At 36.0% G+C, this 20,475-nt stretch overlaps 1 protein-coding gene across 7 annotated transcripts in view; it reads left to right on the top strand.

Moving 5' to 3' along the window:
* Positions 1-20,475, top strand: part of COL6A5 (collagen type VI alpha 5 chain) — a 144,862-nt gene that overhangs the window by 101,744 nt on the left and 22,643 nt on the right. For all 7 annotated transcript variants that reach the window (XM_021071336.1, XM_021071337.1, XM_005669264.2 and 4 more), the window contains exons 36-37: positions 2,919-3,006; positions 9,078-9,286. In XM_021071336.1, the coding sequence (XP_020926995.1) occupies positions 2,919-3,006; positions 9,078-9,286 (297 nt within the window). The remainder of the gene's footprint in view (positions 1-2,918; positions 3,007-9,077; positions 9,287-20,475) is intronic.

Below are 20,475 nucleotides of genomic sequence, written 5' to 3'. Positions count from 1 at the left end.
ATCTGTGACCTACGCCACAGCTTGTGGCAATCCTTAACCTACTAAGCTAGGCCAGGAATCAAATCTGCCTCCTCACAATGTCAGGTCCTTAACCCACTGAGCACAATGGTAACTCCACATCTAGAAACTTTTAAAGAACTTTGACGTTGCCACATCATACAAGGGTATGAACAGTGGACTCTGTCTTATTGAACAAGATATAAATGAAAAGTATCAGTCTGAGAAGGACTAGAAATAAAAATGCCTTGTCCCTCACTGCCAATGATTTGAGAAACACTCTTTATAGAGCAGTGGTTCTCCACTAGGGATGATTTTGCCCCCCAGATGACATCTGGAGATGTCTGGAGACATTTTTTTTTTTTTTTTTTTTTTTTTTTTTTGCCATTTCTTGGGCCGCTCCCGTGGCATATGGAGGTTCCCAGGCTAGGGGTCCAATCGGAGCTGTAGCCACCAACCTACGCTGGAGCCACAGCAACGCAGGATCCAAGCCGCATCTGCAACCTACACCACAGCTCACAGCAACGCCAGATCCTTAACCCACTGAGCAAGGCCAGGGATCGAACCCGCAACCTCATGGTTCCTAGTCGGATTCGTTAACCACTGAGCCACGACGGGAACTCCTGGAGACATTTTTGGTTGTCACAACTGAAGGAGAGGATAACTACTAGTTTCTAGTGGGTAGAGACCAGGGATGCTGCTAAATATCCTCTGTACACAGGATGCCTCCCTCTCCCCTCCCCACCCCCCCCCAGGAAGGAATGATCCAGTACAAAATGTCCATAGCACTGAGGTTGAGAAACCCTGCCCTAGAGGATCCCACAGATCAGAGCTGAATCTATTCTTTCTGACAATCTGACAAGCTTAGAGTTAGGTTCAACTGGAACCAGTTCCACAAGCCTAGAATTCCAAAGTTGCTCTGATATTCAAGGAACCTCTCATACCACCACACTGACAATGTCTTGAACATTCACTCTTCATTGCAAAAGGAACTTCACTGTTCTCCTACAACTCATATTCAGTTGAAGAATCCAATAATTGCCCCTTTGGGAATACCACGTTATTTCTTTAAATGCCCTCCGTTTATAATGCAACATTGTATTTTGTAAAAAGAAAGAAAAAGTACTTCCAGTTAAATGTTGATACCAACTTTCTCATCAGAAGTTTGTATTTTATGATAATCAAAAAGTTCTTTTAGACAGACGATGATGCGTCACTCTTATGAATACATAAAATATGTACAATTTTATTAATACGTGTGAAATAGACTGCTTAAGGCATTCCTAAAACTTCTTATACAGAATTGGACTCTTGTAAGCTCTTTCTTAACTCAGAGTCTTTGATAGCCACCTTTTCTGTGCAATGTTATTCTTTTGCCATCAAGATTGATAATGATGCAATGCTTTAATAAGACTGTTGAAAAAACCCAAAGCTGCTTTTGCTGGGCTCTTAAGTTAGACTTTGCAACTATTAGAGCTAGCTTATTTATTTATTTATTCTTTTACATTTTATTTATTTTTCTCTATTGTACAGCATGGTGACCCAGTTACACATACATATATTCTTTCTTTTTTCTCGCATTATCATGTTGATTTCTGCCTGAGCAATGTTGTTAAATGCTGCCTTTTGGCACTGCTTAACCCTCCAATTTACTGCCTTCCCATAAGCACTTGGTTTGTAGAGGTTAAAACCTTCCTCTATCAATACTAATGGGAATTTTTTCTAAACTACTGCCCCCAATTCTATGCTGGAATATTTGTTGTTACCACATGCATAGGTGATAACAATGGCACCACAATTCCTGCCTCAAAACATCAAATGTCCACTGCAATTGACTAGAAGGCATCGTCTCATTTTCAGAGAAATAGAAAAAAGTGTTCATCTTAGAACCAAAGAAATATGATTGTTATAAAACCGTAAACATTCTGTGAGATGTTTTCATGGAGTATTTGATCACTCAATGGTCAAAGATCTCCTTTCACTAAACACAATTTATTTTCCAGAATGAGGAGGAAAATATATACTTCTCAATATTCCACAGTTTATAGGACAACAGTAGGAAAGGGTAAAGGGCATATTATTTAGGTCAGTAAGCTAAAATCTTTAATGTGATTATATTCCTCCTGGAAAATCAGTGTTAATTGATGCAGAAGCACAGAAATTGCACCAGATAATAAAATATTACTTTTTCTTTGTTTGAGCTATTAGCATAAGTCTGAGTGAAAAAAGCATTATCGAATCAGAGTAAAACTTCGCTTAGATTATGTCAGCCTGAGCACATGGAAATCAAGTGCCTCCGCATCACAATTAACCCTTAAATGAACAATTTAAGGAAGTCCGTTTCCTTGATCCTGGTAGTTCTTTGGCTGCAAAACACTCTAAGATCAAATTCTGAATGATATTTCTAGTTGTTACTAGTTTTCTTTTTTTGCACCAGCCAAATCGTGCTGAAATATTTTAGTGACATTACTGCTTCAATAAGAAAATCATGGACTTGGAGATGAGACTTGTGGCTGCCTGATGGGAGGAGGAGGGAGTGGGAAGGATCAGGAGCTTGGGCTTATCAGACACAACCTAGAATAGATTTACAAGGAGATCCTGCTGAATAGCATTGAGAACTATGTCTAGATACTCATGTCGCAACAGAAGAAAGGGTGGGGGAAAAAACTGTAACTGCAATGTATACATCTAAGGATAACCTGACCCCCTTGCTGTACAGTGGGAAAATAAAAAATAAATAAATAAATAAAAAATGATACAAATCAAATGTAAAAAAAAAAAAAAGATTCCTGTTGTGGTACAATATTGTAAATCAACTATACTTTAATTTTTTAAAAAGAAGATTCCTGTTGGGATTCTCTTCCCCTAGCAAACACAATTTCTAGTTCAAAAATCTAACTGTAACTTTTGTCTCTCAATAGGAGGATTCAATCAGTACCCACCACCAACGCTTGCGAATGCCTGCAGACTCATCGATTCAGAAGAGGATAATCCAAACACTGGTCTCCTGTGAGTCAGAAAGCTCTGATATTTACACGCGACCATCCATTGGCTGAGGGGTGTAACTGGCTGACGGCAGATTATTAGGGAGAGGAAGCCGATAAGATTCTTTGAAAGGAAAGCTCTTCACATATTTCATTTTCTGTTAGCCGAAGTTACATGTCAAACATGCTTTCTGGATTGATGTTTTTATAATATCCTCATGCTTGTTTACAATTTGCTTTAAAATTCATCGCTTCCTCAGGAATTCTCATATTGAAATTTACTGTAGATAAAACTCAGAATTCAGCCTCAACCCACCCCAACCTCACTTCCCATCTCTCCCCATAAAAGTGCTAAGTTCTGGCCACACTGGACTCCGGTCTGCCTGGTGTGAACTGTTGTTTCACCCTTCTGGACTTCTGGTCACACTGCCTGGGACCCTGTTCCTTCCAGTGAAATCATATCCATCCTTCGTGGTCCTGATTAAAGCTGCCTCCTCTTTGAAGCCCATCTTTATTTTCAGTCAAAATCCACAGTTCTTCCCTTTTATTTTTTTATTTTTTTGTCTTTTGTCTTTTTAGGGCCACACCCATGGTATATGGAGGTTCCTAGGCCAGCGGTTGATTCAGAGCAACAGCTGCTAGCCTACGCCACAGCCACAGCAATGCCAGATCCGAGCCACATCTGCAAGCTATACCATAGCTCACGGCAACGCTGGCTCCATAACCCACTGAGCAAGGCCAGGGATCGAACCCACAACCTCATGGTTCCTATTTGGATTTGTTTCCACTGCGCCATGATGGAACTCCTTCTTCCTTTTTAAATACTTTTTATACCTCTGCTGAAGCAATAATTACAGTCTATACCAATGTCTTGTCTCACTGAATACTGGGGTCGTATATGATCCAATGCTTCATTCCTAAAATGTAGTAGGAAAGACCCCCAACATCATTGCACATGTTAATAATTTTCTTTCAGATTTTATCCTGAATGAAAATATAAATAATTATAATTAATCTGAATGATTCTTGAACCTCAAGAATGACCCAGGGTGAGGCTCATAATGACCCTGTCCTATTAGAGTGCAATTAAGCAAGAGCTTCTCAGAAGAGATACAGTCTCTCAAATACTTCCAGAAACAAAATGGTAGGATGAAGGGTCCCTCAGAATTCATGCAAGTATGAGTTTCTCTAATGTTGAGTTTCATTTACACTTAGTAGTACAACAAGGAAGCAGCCCACACCTTCTGAAGGACAACATGGCACTAATGTCCTGTGAGGCAGTGTTTCCTAACATCGAATCAGCAATAATCTTATTTAAAGGAAAATTCATTCTTACAGAACTGCATTTAAATATGTTACATGTATAAACATAAATCTAGCTGCAAATACCATATGCTTATAGTTCTTAGGCAACTATAAAACCCAAACAAATTTGTATATTAAATTCAAGGAAACTCAATAAGACACAAATTTAAAACACTCATTTAGTGTAATCGATGATTCTGCTTTGACAGAATTCCTAAAAACTAAAAACAAACAAAAAATCATAGCCAAGACATGGAAACAACCTAAATGTCCATCTACAGATAAATGGATAAAGAATATGTGCCATATATATATACATAATCAAATAATACCTAGCCATAGAAAAGAGTGAAATAATGCTATTTGCAGCAACATGGGCAGACCTAGAGATTATCATACGAAATGAAGTAAGCCAGACAGAGAAAGACAAATATCATATGATATCAGTTATATGTGGAATCTAAAAAAGTGATAGAAATGAACTTATTTACAATACGGAAAAAGACTCACTAACATAGGAAACAAACTTATGGTTACTAAAGATGAAAGGAGGGGAGGGATAAATTATGAGTTTGGGATTAACATAAACACACTACTATGTATAAAAGAAACAAACAACAAGGAACTACTGTATAGCACGGAGGACTAAATATCTTGTAAAACCCTGTAATGGAAAAGAACCTGGAAATAAATGTGTATAACTGAATCACTTTGCTGTACACCTGAAACTAACACAACATTACAAATCAACTATACTTCAAATAAAATGTTTTTAATATGGTACATATTGGAAAATATGTAAAATATGATGCATCCTTCAGAGGTATCTCTGCAGGTTATCTCAGCTTGCTTGCTCAGTTGCTTGAGTGCTTGATTCCCTAGCACTTGTCCTTACCTGTGCTACTGCAGAATGATCATTCCCCTTTATATTATCATATCATTTGGCTTTTGCTTGGTGTAAATATATTATTATTATTACTTGCTTTTTAGGACCACACCCATGGCATATGGAGGTTCCCAGGCTAGGGGTCAAAGCTACAGCTGCCTGCCTACACCACAACCATGGCAACATGGGATCCAAGCCGCGTCTGCAACCTACACCACAGCTCACAGCAATGCTGGATCCCTGACCCACTGAGTGGGGCCAGGGATCGAACCCACATCCTCATGGATACTAGTCAGATTCGTTTCCACTATGCCATAGCAGGAACTCCCATAAAGGTATTATTGACATATTGATAATGTCTGACTTTCTTTCCTTTTTTCTTTAATTTTCAACAAAGTAGTACCACTGTGTGCCAAACACCAGTATCAATGCAAATGTAAACATGGACATTGAAAATGCATAAAAGTGCATTAATAGAAAAAGAATAAACTTATTTTGAATATGTTCTCCATCATTATCTAAATAGAAATTCAGTACTCTCAATAGCAACCTCCTTTTCCAAAGAATATAAATATAGACACCATATTAGGAGGCATGATGTCATGAGATATGTTTTATATAGTCTTTTTCTTCTCAGAGTAGATGATGGTAAATTAAATACCTATTTTCTGTATTTTTCTTTGGAGATTGATATCAATCTGGCACACATTATTTGGTTGTCCCAAATAACCAATGATTGTGTTTCATATCATTTATCTAAAACTCTGTGGCAAACCACTTTTGATTTATTCCAAAGTAGTATTTCATAAGCTAAAAGCAGATGGGCGCATAAAGGATAAGTGGGAATTTAAAAAATATATGTCAGTGTATGTTTTTTAAAAATTGAAGTATAGTTGATTTACAACGTTATATATTTCAGAGGTACAGCACAGTGATTCAGTATTTTAACATATTCAGTTAAAACTTATTATAAGATAATGGCTATATTTCCCTGTGCTCTGCAAAATATCCTTATTGCTTTTCTATTTTAGACATAGTAATTTGTATCTCTTAATCCCATACTCCTAACCTGCCCATCCCCCATGTATTCTCCCCTCTGGTAACCAAGTTTGTTCTCTGTATCTGTGAGTCTGTTTCTGTTTTGCTATGTATATTCATTTGTATTATTTTTCAGATTCCACATATAAGTGATATCATACAGTACTGGTCTTTCTCTCTCTGACTTACTGCATAATATCCTCTAGGTCCATCCATGTTGCTACAAATGGTAAAATTTCATTTTTTTGATGGCTGAATAATGTTTCATACACACACACACACACATATATATATACACATACATACATATATACACACCACATCTTTTGAAGCCAATCATATATTGATGGGCACTTGCATTGCTTCCATGTCTTGGCTATAAATAGTGCTGCTATGAACATTGTAGTTCATGTATCTTTTCAAATCAGTGTTTTCCTTTTTTTCAGATGTATACCTGGCATTGGAATTGCTGGTAGTTCTATTTTTAGTTTTTTAAGGAACTTCCATAATGTTTCACATAGCGATTGGAAATTTAGATTCCCACCAACAGTCTACAGGTGTTCCCTTTTCTCTACATCCTCTCCAACATTTGTTATTTGTTAACTTTTTGATGATTGCCATTTTGACAGGTGTGAGGTTTTAGTTTTGATTTCTCTGGTGTTAGCAATGTCTAACATCTTTTCATGTGCCTGTTGGACATCTGCATGTCTTCTTTAGAGAAATGTCTACTTATATCTTCCTCCAATTTTTTGATTGGGTTGTTTGTTTGATATTGAGTTATATGAGCTACTTATCTATTTTGAATACTAACACCTTATCAGTCATGTCGTTTGCAAATATTATCTCGCATTCCTTTGGTTGTCTTTTCATTTTGTCAATGTTTTCCTTTGCTGTGTAAAAGCCTTTAAGTTTAATTAGGTCCCAATAATTTGTTTTAGCTTTTGTTTCATTTGCTTTAGGAGACAGATCAAAAAATTAATGCTACAATTTATGTCAAAGATTGTTTTGCTTATGTTTTCTTCTAGATACTTTATGGTTTGTGGTCTTACATTTAGATCTTTAATCCATTTTATTTGTGTGTATGGTGTGAAAAAAAGGTTCTAATTTCATTGTTTTACATGTACCTGTCCAATTTTCCCAGCACCATTGATTGAAGACACTATCTTTTCTCCATTGTATATTCTTGCTTCCTTTGTCATAGGTCAGTTGACCAAAGATGGGTGCATGGGTTTATTTCTGGGCTCTCTATACTGTTCCATTGGTCTATGTGTCTGTTTTGCCATTACTAGGCTGTTTTGATTACTGTAACTTTATATATTATTGTCTGAAGTCAGGGAGCATGATACTTCCAGCTTTGTTCTTTTTTCTCAAGATTTATTTGAATATTCAGTATCCTTTGTGGTTGCAGATGAATTTTTCTATTATTTATTTTAATTCGGTGAAAAATGTCATGGGTATTTTGATAGGGATTGCATTAAATCTGCAGATCACTTTGAGTAGTGTGGCCCTTTGACAATATCAATGCTTCCAATTCAAGAGCACAGGATATTATTTATTTATTTATTTATTTATTTATTGTTATTTCCCAAACACATTTTTTTCCTACTGTACAGCATGGGGACCCAGTTATACATACATGTATACATATTTTTTTTGCCCATTATCATGCTCCGTCATAAGTAACTAGACATAGTTCTCAGTGTTCCACAGCAGTATCTCATTGCACAGGATGTCTTTCTATTTCTTTGTATCATCTTTAATTTACTTTAGCACTGTTTTATTGTTTTCAGTGTACAGGTCTTTTACCTCCTTGGTTAATTTATTCTTATGATATTTTTTTTGATATGATTTTGAGCAAAATTTTTTCTTGCTTTCTCTCAATGGTTCATTATGAGTGTATAGAAAAGCAATAGATTTCTGTATATTAATCTTGAGTCTTGCTATTTTGCTTAATTCACTTATTGATTCTAATAGTTTTTGGGTGGAGACTTTAGGGTTTTCTACATAAAGTATCATGTCATTTGCAAATAGAGACAGTTTTAATTATTCTTTTACAATTTGGATGCCTTTTATTTATTTTTCTTATCTGATTGCTATGGCTAGAACTTCCAAAACTATGTTAAGTAGAAGTGGTGAGAGAGGATATCCTTATCTTATTCTTGAATTTAGAGGAAAACCTTTCAGCTTTTCACCATTGCATATGAGATTAGCTTTGGATTTGTCATACATGGTCTTTATTATGTTGAGATATGTTACATCTATACCCACTTGATGAGAGGTTTTTGTTTAATCATGAATGGATATTGGATTTTGTCAAGTGTTTTTTCTGCATCTATTGAGATAGTCCTATCATTTTTGCTCTTTCTTTTGCTAATGTGGTGTATTACACTGATTGATTTGAACATATTGAACCATTCCTGAATCCCTGGAATAAATCCAACTTAATCATGATATAATATGATCTTTTTATATAACGTTGGACTCAGTTTGCTAATATTTGTTGAGACTTTTTGCTTCTTATTCATCTAATATATTGGCATATAATCTTTTCTTTTCTTTTTTGGTAGTATCTTTGTCTGGTTTTGGTGTCAGGGTAATGGTGGCCTTGTAGAATAAATTTGTTCCTCCTCTTTAATTTTTTAGAATGGTTTGAGGAGGATAGGTATTAGTTCTTTTTTATAAGTTTAGTAGAATTCCCCTATAGTATAACAAATCTAATGAATTATTTGCAATAAATTTAGATTTTTACCACCCAATTTTTCTCTTCTAAGAAACAATTGAGTAACCATAACAAATTGTTGGGATATTTTATTTGTATTCCCAAAAGTTATTTATATTCACCTAAAACTTTCTTTTTTATATTCTAGATTTGCCTCTGAGGCACATGAGATTTCTTCGGGAGAAGACAGCTTCTTAGGCCAGGAATTAAGTGCCGCAAAAGATTCACCTTTTGTGATGGAGGACAGTGGAAATGACCATTTGATTTATACTCCAAGTCAAAAGATTGTGCCACAGAAATTAATGACCAAATATGAAAAATATCAGGATTCTGAAGTTATTGCAAGTCTCACTTCTGGTAAGGAAATTAAAAAATTATAATGGTAATGTTAAAATAGCTAGATCCTCATGTTTTAACACTAGTAGAAAATCAAATTAATAAGGCTGATATAAAAAGAAACTTTTCTTCTAGTCCAAGATTATAGCAACAACTACTGTTTTTATTTGAATTGAAGGGGTTTTTTTCTTTTTCTTTTTTCTTTTTGAGGCTGAACATGCAACATATGGAAGTTCCTAGGCTATGGGTTGAATTGGAGCTGCAGCTACCCATCTACCACAGCCACAGCCACACTGGATCCAAGCTGCACCTGTCAGTCAACACCAGATCCATAACCCACTGTGCGAGGCCAAGGATTGAACCCACATCCTCATGAACACTCTGTCCGGTTTCTAACCTGCTGAGCTACAATGGGAATTCCCAAATTGAATGTTTAAATGGTCACAGCTACCACTAAGGAGATTGATGATACAAGCTCTAAGAAATGTCCTTGGTATTCTCACCAAACTTAAGATTTCTCTGAAAGCTTCAATTTAGAAGATTAATGTGATATAGAAGGAGACAATATAGAGATTATCAGAATAACAGAGGGATTAAACTAACTTTTAAAAGTTGACCTGGACAGTGACCCAGAATTTGTGATTGTGTGAGGTGTTAAAATTTTTTTCCCATTGGAAATAAACTACCCCACTGTCTACCCTATATATTTAAATGGCAAAGAAATAACGTTTTTTGTTAGAATATAATAATTTCAAACAAATTAGATACATAGAATTTCAACTCTATTTTCATTTAAAAGGGTAACATTCTAAACAAACTATTCAGCTATTCCGTCCATGCCTCTAGAGTCTTTCAAAATGCTCATTTGGTCAGTATGCCAGTATTTAAAGCATTATGTCATAAGTATCATGTGTGTTGTTATAATATGCAAGTTTAAAAGAAAAATGGTCAATCTCATGCCAATTATTCATAAGAATGAATAACATTCATTCTTAGTAACTTCTTGAATAAATAAATGTTCTTTTCCTTGGGTTCAATACTCATCTTTCCCCCATTTCTGAAATATGCATATTTGAATTTTATCTTTATTTATTTATTTTTACTATTTACTTTTTCCCACTGTACATCAAGTTATCCTTACATGTATACATTTTTCCCCACCCTTTGTTCTGTTGCAATATGAGTATCTAGACATAGTTCTCAATGCTACTCAGCAGGATCTCCTTGTAAATCTATTCTAAGTTGTATCTGATAACCCCAAGCTCCCAATCCCTCCCACTCCCTCCCTTTCCCATTGAATTTTATCTTTAAAACAGCTACATTTTCCTTTATAGAAGCTAGAATTAGGTCAATCAATCATTAGTTTAAAAACAAGACTTTTTTTAAAAAGGTAATGAAGTAAAACCAGATATACGTAGTATCTTGCCATTAAGGCATTCAAAGTGTGTGTATTTCTTATTTAAAACATTTTTTAATGGTTATGTAGACACAGCTTACAGAAGAGAACAAAATATTTGTTCTTAATGAATGCAGTCAACTTGGGATGTTCAGTTTAATGATATGGGAATTACAACAGCCCTCGAGGCATAGGAACGTATTATGGTTTGGTTTTAAAAGAAGAAAAAGAAAAAGAGAGGTTCTTTTGGCAGAGCTGGAATACCAAATTGTCATTTGTGTTAGTATTGTTAGGCATAAACATTCTGAAGTCTAACAATTTAGAAGTGTGAGCTTTTTCAAGAAAGAACTAATTGGATATTTAAAAGAAAAAAATCATCTTAGCAGCTATCTTTAATGGCCGTTATCCAGTAATAATAGAAAGACTTTTCACTTGGTTTTTCAAATATCTGGGAATCAAGGTAGTCGTAACCAGATTAAGGCCCAATTTGGCTGAAGAAATAATTATGCATGGCTCTATAGAGGAAAACGTGAATTTTCTGTCACCCTTGCCCACCCACTTTCTCTTGCAGTGGGTTGAAGTGTATTGGGAGTTCTGTGGAGGACTATGTTAGATTGTGATATCCTGGAAACAGTGTCTCAGACATAAGGATAATACATATTTTTAATCCTTTAAAATAAATCTGAGTCTTAGATCATAAGTGTTGTCTAGGGACTTTGTACTATTCCTTCCATTTTTTTTTTAATCATCTTCACCTGGTTGCCAAAAGTTGCTGAGAACTTTTGTATAATGTTCCACCCTTGTGGAGGGTAAATTGTGGTTTGGATATTTTATTCAGTCACTAAGAGATGAGCTTTGATATGTTCCAGATGTATTGCACAAATAAAAGGTTGATAACTTCCATGAGAATCTCCATATGCTATGTATACTACTCATTTATAATGTGATTCTTATGGCTGATGACTAATTTTTGTGCCCTTGAACTTAGAGACTTGGGAAAAGTCAGGAATCTTAACCATTTATAAATGTTTAGAGGTTCCAGAGTACTGTGGGCTGGCAATGAGTCGTGTGTCACTCTTTTTCATAAGAAACACAACCACCATCTCTCTCCCTATAGCTCTCCCTCTGCTTCTTCCTCCTTGCTCCAATTTCCAGGTTCATCTTTAATTCCATCACCTTTCTTGGCCCTCCCTATGCCTTACAGCAGCAACTCAAGGATGATCTATCTCAGAATCATCTGGAAAACTTTACAAGCACAGATCCCTAAGTCCTCCTAAGTACTACTGTTTCCTATTTAGGGGTCTGAATGGCTAGGAAAAAGCCATAAGCTTTAAAACCACATAGGTGATTTTGGTATGTCTTCATTCTTGAGATCCGCTACTGCAGATTCTCAAAGTGTGTCCTAAACCAGCAGCATCAGCATCACCTGGTAACTCATTAGAAATGCACTCATCCCAGACCTACTGAAGCAGAAGCTGGGAGTGGGACTCTGTCGTTTGAGTTTTAACAAGCAACACAGGTGATTTGATCCAGGCTGAAATTTAAGAACTGCTGTGCCTGTTACCCTTTGGTGTGCCAGATTTTCTCTGTGCTTTTAGCTAAAAGCAACTGGATAACTAGTGCCACAGAACAGAAATAAGAACTCCTATTTCCAAAGGGTTTCAGGTGAACTGTATTATAATTTTCTTTTGCTCATCCAAGAACACAGAGAATATATCCACTCATCTAATATCTAACAAAGCATTTTTTGTAATTTATTTTATTGAAGTATAGTTGATTTATAAGGTTGTATTAATTCCTGCTGTACAGTGAAATAATTCAGTTGTATATATACATATATGTATATACATATTCTTTTTCATATTCCTTTCCATTATGGTTTATCGCAAGTTGTAGAATAGAGTTCCCTGTGCTTTACAGTAGGACCTTGTTGTTTATCTATTCTCTATATAATATTTTGCATCTACTAATTCTGAATCCCAATCCTTCCCCCCACCGCTTCCCTCCCCTTGGCCACCACAAATCTCTTCTCTATGTCTGAGTCTGTTTTTGTAAATAAGTTCATTTGTGTCATATTTTAGATTTCACATATAAATGAATCATATGGCATTTGCCTTTCTCTTTCTGATTTATTTCACTTAGTATGATAATCTCTAGGTCCATCCATGTTGCTGCAAATGGCATTTTCCATTCTTTTTTATGGCGGAATGGTATTCCATTGTATACATGTACCACATCTTCTTTATCCATTCTTCTACTGATGGACTTTTAACTTGTTTCCATGTCTTGGCTATTGTAAATAATGCTGCTATGAACATTGAGGGGGAGTGTATCTTTTCAAATTACAGCTTTGTCCAGATTTATGCCCAGGAGTGGGATTGCTGAATCATATGGCAACTTTATTTTTAGTTTTTTGAGGAAGATTTATACTGTTTTCCATAGTGACTGGACCAATGTACATTCTCACCAACAGTGTAGGAAGGTTCCCTTTTCTCTACACCCTCTATAGGATTTGTTACTCGTAGACATTTTTTTTTTTTTTTGTCTTTTTGCTATTTCTTTGGGCCGCTCCCGCGGCATATGGAGGTTCCCAGGCTAGGGGTCTAATCGGAGCTGTAGCCACTGGCCTATGCCAGAGCCACAGCAATGCGGGATCCAAGCTGCGTCTGCAGCCTACACCACAGCTCACGGCAGCGCTGGATCCTTAACCCACTGAGCCAGGGCAGGGACCGAACCCACAACCTCATGGTTCCTAGTCGGATTCGTTAACCACTGCGCCACGACGGGAACTCCTCATAGACATTTTTAATGATAGCTATTCCGGCTGGTGTGAGGGGGTACTTAATACAATCAGCTTTTTTGAAAAAGCCAAAATATCTTTGATTTTGAATCAATTATAAGATATGAGAGAGGGAAAAGCATTTACTGATCACTTCTTGCAAATTGACCTGGGGGTAATTCCACTGTACCTGACCCTAGAGATGTATTGCAATATTTAGAGACACTTTTGGTTGTCTTAACTGGAGAGTGCTACTGGCATCTAGTGTGTAGAGGTCAAAGATGCTGCAAAACATCCTACAGTGTACACAGGACATGCCCTCACAGTAAAGAATTATCCAGTCAGACCGTCTATAGTGAGAGGAAACTCTGTTTTAGAAGACACTTCCTGCCCCTAAAGTCATGGAGCTGAAAGATTCAGTATAAGGACTCATGATTTCTATCCACATCCTGTCCACTGTTTCCCATGACACCCTTAGGATTCTGCTAGTTTAAAATATGTACATAAAGGTGCTGTCATACCAGGTAAAATTTGAATACAAAAACTCACAAATCAAAAAATTTAGCAAACTGAGCTATTTGTGGTGTGGAATACATTCTTTGGCTTTTCAGCAGGAGAATAGATTTATATAACTTCATTCAATTATATATCCTGCTTTTCACATACTATGTTATACATTTTTTTTGTATTGCCACAAGCTTCATACTGATTTTTCTGTGTTCTCTTAATGTTACTTTCAATGAATGAATGTATTTTAATTTTTACCTCTGGTTGAACAATCATCTTCTAATTTTTGCTGTTATATGTTCAACTTTAATATATAATAGTTTCTGCTACATTTAAAACTGTACTGGAATTAAATGCTGCAGAATTGGTTTCTGAGTCACCAATTGAAATAGTCCTCCAGCTGAAGTTTATATTCTTACATCCTCAAGAGGTCAGTAATAGAATTGGGATCATGTCTGAATATTAATGGCATGTTTCATGATTGCTTGAGAAAATTTAAACCCTCTGTATGCTGTTTGAGAGAGAACTGAATCTCCTGTTTATTTTAAACTGTAGATGGGTTGTGGCACTTACTTTTGCTTGGGAATTTATTGTATACTTATTTAGGTGTCTTCCTTGAAGATTTCTTCCTTCCTTAGTGTTTAGGTGTCTTCCTTGAAGATTTTGTATGTGAAAGAACTAGTGTGAGCTGCGAGTTGAGGGTATCTGAATGGTTTGACTTCCTGGGGGGGGTTTCTGTAGGTCTCATGAAATCATTGGTCACAATTAATAAAGCAATATTCTAGAGTATTAGTGCCAGTTTTCCCACATGGATCCTTTTACAATGGACTAAAACTTGGGTAGTTGAAGTAAAAATTGAGTGATGGTGGTGGCAGTGGAGGGGGCAGTAGCAGCAGTCATTGAGGGCTTCCTATAGAAAAGGACTCTGCTAAGCATTTACATGGATTTTTCTCATGAATATCCAGATATCCTTTCATGCAGCAAATGTATTTTTGGCTCCTGTTCTGAATTAAGCGCCATGCTAGTATTTTGGGGGGTGAGGGTTAGAGAGATTAAATAAAAAATTCAGGAGTTCCTGTCATGTCTCAGCAGAAATTAATCTGACTAGGATCTATGAGGATGCAAGTTCAATCCTTGGACTTGCTCAGTGGGTTAAGTATCCTGCGTCGCCATGAGCTGTGGTATAGGTCAAAGACGTGGCTCGGATCTGACATTGCTGTGGCTGTGGCGTAGACCAGTGGCTACAGCTCTAATTTGACCCCTAGCCTGGGAACCTCCATATGCCACAGGGTGGCCCTAAAAAAAAACAAAATTCAGACAGAGGTTCTGTCTTCAAGGGGCTTATAGCTTGAGAGAGTATACTCTGTGTGTACAAACAAATGCCTAATACAAGTCAGAAAGTATTCAGTTCAATTAAAGTGCAGATAGAATGCTTTTGGGGCCATTTATTTATTTAATGCAGTTCAGTTCTCAAATATTACATGCACTGTCTCACATGCTAAGCACTTCATATACATGGTTTCATTTCATCTTTACCCCCAAAATGTATCATTATTATTATAATTACTATTACAGTTTATAGATAAGGACACCGATGAAAAGGTTAAGAACCTCAAGCAACATCACACAGGTTATAAGTGGCAGATTCATATTCAAACCCATGCCTATCTCCACAAAAACACTGACTTCTAACGATGTAGGCTGTATTGTTTGGCAATAGTGTTGCCTGCATTTACAAATGAGGAAATTTATCCAATTGCCAAATTTGAGAATAAATTAAATCACTTCATCACTGGGAGAGTTATTTTAAATTATTTTAGTAGTACAATTCTATTTTGAAACTTTAATTTTTAAAAATTCCTGTTTAAAACTTGGAGAACATAAAGCCAGAATAAATTGGCCTTATAAACTGTTTATAAACTCATCCAGGAGTCAGAGCACAAAATATCACCATTAAAACCAAAGTGCCACTATTTACAATGGAAGCAAACTAAATGTCCATCAGCAGAGGAATGGATAAAGAAGATGTGATATATATACAATGGAATATTTCTCAGTCATTAAAAAGAATGAAATAATGCCACTTACAGCAATATGAATGAATCTAAAATTGTGATACTAAGTGAAATAAGTCACACAGAGAAAAACAAAATATCATATGATGTCAACTACATGTGAAATATAAAAAATGATACAAATTAACTTATTTACAAAACAGAAATAGACTCACAGAACTAGGAAACCAACTTATGGTTACCAGAGGGGAAAAGGCAGGGGAAGGATAAACTAGGAGTTTGGGATTAACCTATACAAAGTACTTTATGTAAAATAGATGATCAACAAGGACCTAATGTATAGCACAGGAAACTATATTCAATATCTTGTAATAACCTATAATGGAAAAGAATCTGGAAAAGAATATCTTTATCTATATATCTATATGAAGCTGAATCACTTTGCTGTGTACCAGAAACTAATGCAACATTGTAAATCAACTGTATTTCAATAAAATTTTTTTAAAAGTGTCAGATCCAAATGGTCTGGGTATAAGTAACTACTAAAGCATGCATCACTTTTCTCAGTGTGCTGGTACCTTTCTGTAGAATGTTGTTTCAGAGTGTGAAATTGATGGAACAGTGGCAAGTAAGTCTTGTGAACCAAGTACCACCTAGAAAAGTCTAGGCCAAGAAAGATATTTATTTATTCTATATTTGGGGAAAAAGATGAAGTCTGTTTTAAGACGGTGACTCCTACTTGTTCAGACAAACGAGGGAGAGAACTCATCTAACAAAACAAGAGAAGTTTAAATGTGTCTCCATTCCTTTGGCATAAAATCAGTAACACACAGTCAGAGAAACTCACTTGCTCCTGCTTCTCTTGTGTCCTAGCCTAGAGCTTGACCAGGAACTTAACCAGACAGGCCTGGGTTGGCTGTGTGAAATGGGAAGATGAATAAATTATTACAACTCCTCTGTAGCTAAGCATGCGTAAACACACAGAATGAGCTTGTATGCATGACTATTGTGTCCCACTAGTACCAGCTGACTTTGTTTTTTTTTTTTTTTTTTTTTTTTAAATTCTAGTTTATAGAATGTAGTATCATGGGTAGAATTTTCAGGTGCCAGAGACTTTTCTATTTGTTTCCTCTAAATTACATTTATAAAGTACTCAGGATATGCTACGCATGGTGAAAATTTTATTTAATTCTTTTAAAAACCTTATAAGATTGTCATTTATAATTATAAATTTTTAGATAATGAAACAGAGGCATGAGAGAGACTCAACATCACAAAGCAAACAAATCATAGACAGAGCTCAAACTCATAACCTCTGCTCTATAAGTCTAGTGAAAAAAATAGCAAATTTTATTTAATTCATATAACTGCCTATTTTGGGAAGAAACCTTTCTTTAGGAGCTCTGATCAGAAGGACTAACATTGACCTGGGAGTTTCTGCACAGTGGGTTAAGGATCCGGAATTGCCTCAGCAGTGGTGTAGGTGGAACCTGCAGCTCAGATTTGATCCCTGGCCTGTGACTTCCATATGCCTTGGGTGCAGCCAAAAAAAGAAACAATGACTGGGACTCTGGTTCTTCAAACTAGGACCTGGGACATTTGGTGAGGAGGCTAGTGTGCCCCTTAATGGATCTGGTCCACCCTCATATCCGATGACCAGGAGGAATTACACAGACCTGGGTGCAAATCTTGCCTCTACTAGTTCCAGGCATCATTTCTTGGACAAGTCATGTGTCCTCTCCAAGCCTTAGCTTGCTCATCTGTAAAATGGACACAGTAAAATAACTCCACCTTCATGGTGCTACATGGGAATTAAATGAGACAAGATAGGCATGGAGCTGAGCACAAGATGTGAAGCATCTGGTATGCTTAATTCAATACTCATAAGATAGAAAAATGGAAAAAGAAAACACTGCCAGCCTCATGGGAAGTCTTACTTAAAAAGGTTAACTTGAAAAATATCTGCTCCTGTTCATGTGGACAGAAATGTACACATAAATATCCACAATTGTCCATGTGGCTCACCTATGGAGACATATGGCTAATATTGGCACCTGGGCAAATTCTAAGACAGACCACAAGACAACTCTTGCATCAGATATAGAGAGCAGACTTGTGGTTGCAAAGGGGGAAGGGATGGGGAGGGATGGATTAGGAGTTTGGGATTAGCAGATGTAAAGTATTATATTCAGAATGAAAAAACAACAAGGTCCTACTGTAGAGTGCCAGGAACTCTAAGCAATATCCTGTGATAAGCCATAATGGAAAAGAATATGAAAAAAGAATGCATAATGTTTAACTAAGTCACTTTGCTATGTAGCAGAAATTAACACGTTATAAATCAACTACACGTCAATAATTTTTTTTAAAAAAAAATAACTCATGCTGAACTTGAGACTTCCCACAAATACCATGAAAGGCAGTGTGGCTCCTTCACAGCATCCACAATCCCAGTCCAAATGGCTTGGTTCTTTAGATTCTCCCTTTTCCTTAAATTCCCTTTCCACCTCTGCTTCTCCCGAAGGTTACTAGAGTGCACTTTGCCCTGTGGCTTAAGTCTCAGCCAAAATAGGCTTCCCTAGAAATCCAACTGGATCCCTCATTCATCTCCAACCTCTTCATAATAAGTGAGTCATCCCTTCCCCCCTTGCCATTCTAAGGAACTTCTTCCATGTGTTGGAAATGGGAATTTGGCTTGGTAATATTTCCAGATAGCTGGTGAGCTATAGGTATATGTTATCCATACTTTGCCAGATTTTCTTGAAAAATGTTTTTGAAGATTTGGTCTCTCCAATAAGATCATTTAGATTGAAAGTAGAATAATTATAGGATATTTTTCAGTGTTTGACTGCATTTTAGAGTTTAGCATTTAGCTTCTTTGATTCTCATGCTAATCCTGTGAGTAGGTAGAGAATATATTTTTAGAGATTTCAGAGGTGAAATATACCTCTTTAGAAAATACTTCTGCTGCGTGCTTTGGAAAAGGATTGAGACTTTGCTCATTTATAAAGAGAAAACTGGTAAAAAAAAAAAAAGGTAATATTTTGGTGTGGGCAATGTATGAAAATATATTTTACTAACATGGTAAGTCAACCCTTCCTCTTTTTTTATTCTTACATAAAGAACAGTTTATTTATAATATTACATTAGTTCAAAGTATACAACATAGTGATTCAATATTTTTATAGATTATACTTCATTTATAATAGTTTCAACTTATTATAAATTATTTGCTGTATTCTCTGCACTTATTTACTTTATACATAGTGGTTTTTACCTCTTAATCCTATATCCCTATATTGCCCTTCCCCACTTCTCTCTCCTCACTGGTAACTACCAGTTTGTTCTCTGTAACTGTGAGCCTGTCTCATTGCAATCTTTTTTGTAAATTTTTTGGATTCCACTTGAAAGTGAAAACACACAGTATTTTCTTGTCTGACATATTTCACGAAGCATGGTACCCTCCAGATCCATCCATGTTGTTGCAAATGGTAAAATGTCATGGTTTTTTACGGCTGACTAATATTTCATTTGTGTGTATGTGTGTGTGTGTACATATATACATACTTACATATACATCACATTTTTATCTATTCAGAAGTTGATGACATTGAGGGTACATGTATCTTTTCAAATTAATGGTTTTATTTTCTTTGGCTATAGACACAGGAGTGGAACTGCTGGACTATTTAGTAGTTCTATTTCTAGTTTTTTGAGGAACCTCCATACTATTTTCCACAGTGACTGAACCAATTCACATTTCCACTGACGGTGTATGAGGGTTCTCCTTTCTCTACATCCTCATCAACATTTGTTATTTGTAGACTTTTTGATGATGGCCATTCTGACAGGTGTGAGGTGGTATCTCATTGTGGTTTTGATTTTTATCTGATGATTGGAAATGCTGAGCATCTTTTCACATGCCTGTTGGACATCTGCATGTCTTCTTTGTGAAAAGGTATATTGAGATATTATGCTATTTTTCGATCGGGTTGCTGTCATTTTGATATTAAGTTGTATGAACTGTTTATATATTTCAAACATTAACCCTCTCATTGATCATGTCATCTGCAAATATTTTCTCCCATTCCATAGGTTGTCTTTTCATTTTGTCAGTGGTTTCCTTTGCTATGCAAAAGCCTTTAAGTTTAATTAGGTCCCAATAATTTGTTTTAGCTTTTGTTTCATTTGCCTTAGGAGGCAGATCCAAAAAGTTAATGCTACAATTTATATCAAAGAGTGTTTTGCCTAAATTTTCTTCTAGGGATTTTATGGTTTCTGGTCTTACATTTAGATCTTTAATCCATTTTATTTGTGTGTATGGTGTGAGAAAATGTTCTAATTTCATTGTTTTACATGTACCTGTCCAATTTTCCCAGCACCATTTATTGAAGACACTATCCTTTCTCCATTGTATATTCTTGCTTCCTTTATCATAGATCAGTTGACCAAAGATGGGTGCATAGGTTTATTTCTGGGCTCTCTATACTGTTTCGTTGATGTATGTGTCTTT

Source organism: Sus scrofa, chromosome 13 (genome assembly GCF_000003025.6).
Source record: "Sus scrofa isolate TJ Tabasco breed Duroc chromosome 13, Sscrofa11.1, whole genome shotgun sequence".
NCBI classification, from domain to species: domain Eukaryota; kingdom Metazoa; phylum Chordata; class Mammalia; order Artiodactyla; family Suidae; genus Sus; species Sus scrofa.
The sequence above is the reverse complement of the archived record's forward strand: the minus strand, read 5'-3'. Positions and strand labels throughout refer to the sequence as shown.